We start from the raw sequence: 6,008 nt of genomic DNA on the forward strand, positions 1-6,008 counted from the left end.
AAATAGATTATTATTCTTTAAAAAATTAAACATGTTAAATATGATTTCATATGATGACATCATTAATTTTTAAAATTTATAAGTTTTATCATTTTAGTTTTAATTTAAAAGACTTATTCAATTATCTTTTATATCTAAAATTCTATTAATTTAATTATTTTCATTGATATAATTAAATCAAAGTGATATAAACATTTTAAGAGAATAAAAAAATTAAATTAATATAATTTTCAAATGTTAATAATTAAATTCTAAAATTGTTCTGAACTAGGATCATATTGATAGAATGTATAAGTTTGAAGGACTAATTTTTTATTATCTTAGATCAATATATCATGCTTTCATCTAATATCTAACTTGTTAGTAATTGTTTGTACTCATTTTAAATGATTAAATTATAACTTATAGAAATAAAATAACTCTTTTGTAATCAAATTAATAATTGAGTATAATATGTATTTTATCCTATAAAAATATACTATTATTGTGTTGTTTCTGTTGATGTGAGGCTGAGATTCGATTGGACTGGGCTGACATCACTTTTCTTTTGTTTCGCGGTTGGGTTGGGTTCGGCCAATAAAAGATCTACCCCAACTTGTAGGTGAAAAATGCCAAACCACGTGTCTCAAATCTGAACCTCAGATATCGCCAATGTTTAGGGCTTTTTGGACTTGGTCACTTTCCCTGTCTTCAAATTATATTCTTAAGAAATTAAATGAATATAATTTAAATTAAAATTATTTGATGAAAAGTATACTTTATTTAGTAAACTAAATCCATTACTTGCTATAATATTAAAATATTAGATAAATATACTCGATCACTTAATTACATTAGATTCAAATTTGACTATCAATATTTTAATTTTATCAATCAAATTTGACTATCAAATCAATTAATTAATATTAAATTGAATTACTAATTTAAATTAAAATATTATTTGATGAAAAGTATATTATATTTAGTAAAATAAAATCTATTACTTGCTATAATATTAAAAAATTAAAAAATTATACTCATGCCCATTATTACATGAGAGATTCAAATTGACTATCAATCTTTTAATTTTATCAATTAATCACTTAATTATTTAAATGATATCAATCAAGTATTTGGTGAGATTTCTAATCCCCAAAGAACCAGGTTTTGATTCCCTGAAAACCATATTTCTTTATTTTATCTTCCTTCAATCAATAAATAGCATTGTCACCATATTAAGAAAAAATCAATTAAATAAATTAAATAAAAAGACTTCTAATCAATGGTAAATATGTCATGATGACACATAATCATCATATGATTGTAATATTAATTATTACATTTAAGTAAAATATATAAATTATCACTCATTGTATTTTATTAAATCATTTAATAATTTAATTAATAAAATCAAGATTAATAGTTATATTATAACCCAATAATTAAGTTGTGTAGAATATAATTTACCCAAAAAAATACAAAATGAGTGGGAACATTCCATAATCACTCGCAATACTTTGCAGTGATGAATGTCTTCTTCTTCATCAAAAGCCTTAGCCGTCTGGGGAAACTAAAACAATGAAAAGTATAATGATAAAGCATATCTACTCACTCTTTTGTCAATATTTATTTCCCAAATCACCTGCTGCACAATCTTCTTTATATATTATATTATTATATATTATATATATATATTATATTATATATTGGAGATATTCCCGTTATAAGGGGTTTTTTCTTGGCAAAATTCTTCACGTAATGTTTTGAAAAAATAAAATTTTTTACATGTTACATTTGATCAATTATTTGTTGAAATAGTGTGATTTCTACAGTAACAGGGTTGGTCGACAGGTGTTCCGGGCGACTTATGCATGTCGCCATGTCGTCTGAGCGTTGTGCCGTCGTGCTTATTTGCTGAAATGGGTTCAAGCGTTGGGATGCAACAAATATTGATATCATTCTGGTTTAGCTGCTGCTGCCATTCTGGTTTACCATGCAGCAAGAGAGCAGAGGCTGGGGAATCACGGGCCAACCTTAGATTGCTTGACGACCTATCTCCAAGGGCGTTGAAATGCAGTAGTTATCTGCATCGCCCATGCACGTGAAGATTGAACGCTGCATGGATTGCTTGGCGACCTTTCTTGGACGAGCTCGGACGACATGGCGACCTGCACAGGTCGCCCAGAACACCTAGCGACCAACCCTGTTACTGTAGAAATCACGTTATTTCAGCAAATAATTAATCAAATGCAATATGTGAAGATTTGTTTTTTTTCAAAGCATTACGTGAAGAAATTTGCCGGTCTTGGGTCTTTTGATCTGCACTGTCTGTTCATTTAAGGGCCTAATCGCAAGAAAAGAATTTTGGAGAGTTACCTTCTCACAGGGCAAAAGCAGTCAATAAAGCTCGTTTGGGTTGCGAAAAAATCATTATAAAGAGGAATGATTTTTTTGGAATTATATTTATATGTTTGGTTAACGGAAAATATTATTATCAGACAATTATTGTCAATAGTAATAATTTTTTTTAAAACGGTGGGAATGTTATCATCTCCAAATTGTTAGATAATAAATAATTCTCACCACTTTAGACACAAATACCCCTGAAATAATAAATGTTTTCATTTGGATTCTTCTCAATTCTTATTATTTGTATTTTACTCAAAATTTAAAACTTAATAAAATAATATACAAAGAGTTTAATTTAATAAAATATTAATAAAATTTGAGTAGTTAAAATTATTTTATATTTTTAATATTTAATATATCAACTATCTTATAATTTTATGAGATGAAATATTATTATTGTAAAAGTGTAATTATTTAAAATATTTAATTTTGAGTTATTAAATAGATCTTATACATTAAAAATAATATATTTGTCCACTCGAGATCAAATATTATTTTCATATTACATATTTTATATAAATAAATATGGTACTTATGAAAATTATTTAAAATTTTAAGTTTGATATATTAATTATGTTAATTATATGTTTTTAAATTTTTTTATTCAAATGTTTATAATTTAATATTAAAGGTTTATTTGTTAAAAAAATATCTCACAAAGATAATTTGATAAAATATGCATGTCTAATTAATCTTATATTCCTCCAACCAAACACTATAATCTTACATTCCAGCAAAATAAACCAAACAAGGTAATACAACGTTCACAGAGTAATGTTAAATTTCGATAATCTTATTCTCAAAGATAATAATCTTACATTCTGTGAACCAAACGTACCCTAAAAGTACTCCGTTTGGAATAGTTTTCGAACATACAACACCTTCCTTGCATGCAAAGCTAGTTTATTACAATAAACCCAGGAATCAAACCTGTAATGAATACCAACGTGCTGCTTTATTGGAAATGCCAATCATATGTACATCAACAAAACAACTGTTAGTGGGATCCCAGTCCCAGAAGAATTCAATGTAAGCTGAGTTGAATATGCTACATCTAATCTATGTTTACCCGAACTAGGGACGAGTATCGAATATGTACTACTCCATATATTTGGAGGATCATTTCCCGTACACGATTGAATCGGACATAGATACTTCAAGGAAAACAAGGAATCTGGGTAACATAATTTCTGTTTGAACTCTATCCCAAGTTGCCATTACAAGAGAACCCATAAACAATACTAGGAACCATTTGGGACTTTAACATCAGAACCCAACATTCTGTCTGCAAAGCCGATAACCAGGTGTCCACCTAGGAAAAGAGAAACAATTATATGAATGTATTGAAGTTCTATTGTAGGTTGTCCAGAATTCAACCAAGCTCCAAGGAGTTTCTTTGATCCTACTTAAAGCCAGTGAAAAATTTTTGGAAGGGTTCTCACAAATCACAATCTTCACAACCATCTATACTATCCACACTGTGAACAATCATGATACGAATCTAATGGCAACTCGTAAATTTATTTGCTTGCATGAACATATGTTCAATTCTAAAGAAACGAGAACATTTGGCATCGGATCAAAATCAAAATTCATATATTTTACTAGCTTAAGTGCCAAAGACTGTCGTGCAGGTTTTTCTGGTTTCCTCCAATAATTTCTTAGCATATCTTCCAACAACTAAGAATAAGTAGAATGGCACAAATAAATGTAAAAGCTGATTAGTATGGAAATAAACATTGTACTCTTTTGTGTGTGTGTGTGTGTGTGTTACGTAAGCAAAAACAAGGTATACCTGTACTTTAGAAACATGTGAACACTCGTAACGCAGTCCTTGACAAGTTAAGATATAAAAGGCATATTGTGTCGCTTCATCTTCTCTTACAAAGTTTGGCAGAGAACCTACTTCAACAACATCAGAAAGAAGTGTGGAATCTTGAGGGCTCAAATCTGCAAAGTAAGAAGTTGATCAGCAAGTAATGTTCATAATACACCAGCCTGTGCTATGTTTACATTGGACCAGCAGATATTCGCAGAATCCTTTCATTGTTAGTGGTGATGCTTGGCCAAGTTGAACTAAGAGAATCTTAAGACATTATTTGAAACTATGCTCATCAAAGCAGAACAATTAAAAACTTGATCATCTTGAATTTGAAATTTCATCTACTACTGAAAGATTTTTTTTTTGGTCACTTCCATATTACACCAACCATGTACCATCATGCATCACTGAATCCAGATGCAATTCATAATAGTAAAAGAAGAAAAAAGGAGAATACACCAAAGGCTAATTACCTGTGAGGATAAACAGAGAATATGCATTGGCCATGAAAACAACGAAATTAGGACCAGTCATCAAAATCAATATCATCAAGAGGAGCAGGTTCTCCAGGTAAAGCTGTCCACCTCTGCGAATGAAAGATTCATAGAAAAATCATTACCCATAACAGTAGCTGCGCATGCGGAGAGGATGCCCAAAACAAAATATGAAGTAAGATAGCAAGAGCGTATTCATACTGTTCGGATGTACAAATAGCCAGAAAGACTTGCAGACCGCAAAATTTCATCGATATGTTCCAACCTTCATAAAGCAGAAACATCAATAAAAGAAATGTAGAAATATTGTGTCTGAATCTCAATAGTACACCAATGCTTCTAGGTATGGTGGACATACTCTCAGGAAAGGGAAAAAAAAAAAGAAACCCATAAGTAAACATAGAAAAACCAATGGTTCAGAGACCATTATTTGCTAGGAGACATCACATAACTTCCAGTTAAGAACACAATTTTTTGAAAATTCTAGAATCAAGTACAACTCTTTCTTATACTGAATCATTATGGAGAGACATATATAGCTCATGGATTAAAAGTCAAGATTCAGCTCTTCCTTACTGAGCTTTTAAGTAACCTTCTCTCTCTTCTATATCGGCCAGTTCTGATCTTAGTGATTCTAACTCTGCAGCAGCCAACTGAATCTGTATATCAAAATAAAAATTCAGGTGAGCAATGTCGACTATTAATAAGACCAAATGGCAAGATTCAAAGAACATATGAACCTTTTCCTGACCATCAGCATCACTCCATGGCAAGCCACGCAAACTGAACAGATTCAACATGGATGCAGCCTTTCTAATTTTCTCCGAGACATAAACTGCTACGGGACCTATCTAAAGCAAACCAAAAGACATTGAGATAAGATGAACTAGAAATCCTCAGTCTCTTCTCTTTTTACCTTCAGAAAAGAGTTGAACTTCTGTTTTGAAGAGAGTCACCCCTGGGAGGAGTTGAGACTGAAAATGATCTGGAATCACCTTTATACTCCCAAAACCGTCATCCATAAAGTTACATTCACTGTAGGATGATATACAAACCTATTATCAGTAAAAACAAAATAGCAGCGACTAATAACGTAACGTAACTTAAGATGTTAGAACAAGCTTCCAAGTTTCAAGAAAGGGAAAAGAGTATGTGCTTTAATCACTGGCTTATTCAGAAAGCTTTACAACCAAGGGCAATATTCTAGAGAAGCAGATATGAGAAGAATGAGTTCAAATGGTAAGAAAATTAATTTCCAACCCGGAATTTGAGTTCTTTCAGAAGAATTACCAAGCGTAGCTCCT

At 30.7% G+C, this 6,008-nt stretch overlaps 1 protein-coding gene across 1 annotated transcript; it reads right to left on the reverse strand.

The window, feature by feature from the left end:
- Positions 1-4,730: 4,730 nt before the first annotated feature.
- Positions 4,731-5,516, reverse strand: LOC120173235. Its single transcript, XM_039180458.1, has 4 exons — positions 5,445-5,516; positions 5,281-5,363; positions 4,906-4,969; positions 4,731-4,796 (listed from the first exon to the last, which is right to left on the reverse strand). Exons 1-4 carry the CDS (start codon positions 5,502-5,504, stop codon positions 4,731-4,733), a joined length of 273 nt encoding a protein of 90 aa, XP_039036389.1. The 5' UTR covers positions 5,505-5,516.
- Positions 5,517-6,008: the final 492 nt, after the last annotated feature.

The sequence above is a fragment of the Hibiscus syriacus genome, unplaced genomic scaffold, assembly GCF_006381635.1.
Source record: "Hibiscus syriacus cultivar Baekdansim isolate YM2019G1 unplaced genomic scaffold, ASM638163v2 tig00111942_pilon, whole genome shotgun sequence".
NCBI lineage: Eukaryota > Viridiplantae > Streptophyta > Magnoliopsida > Malvales > Malvaceae > Hibiscus > Hibiscus syriacus.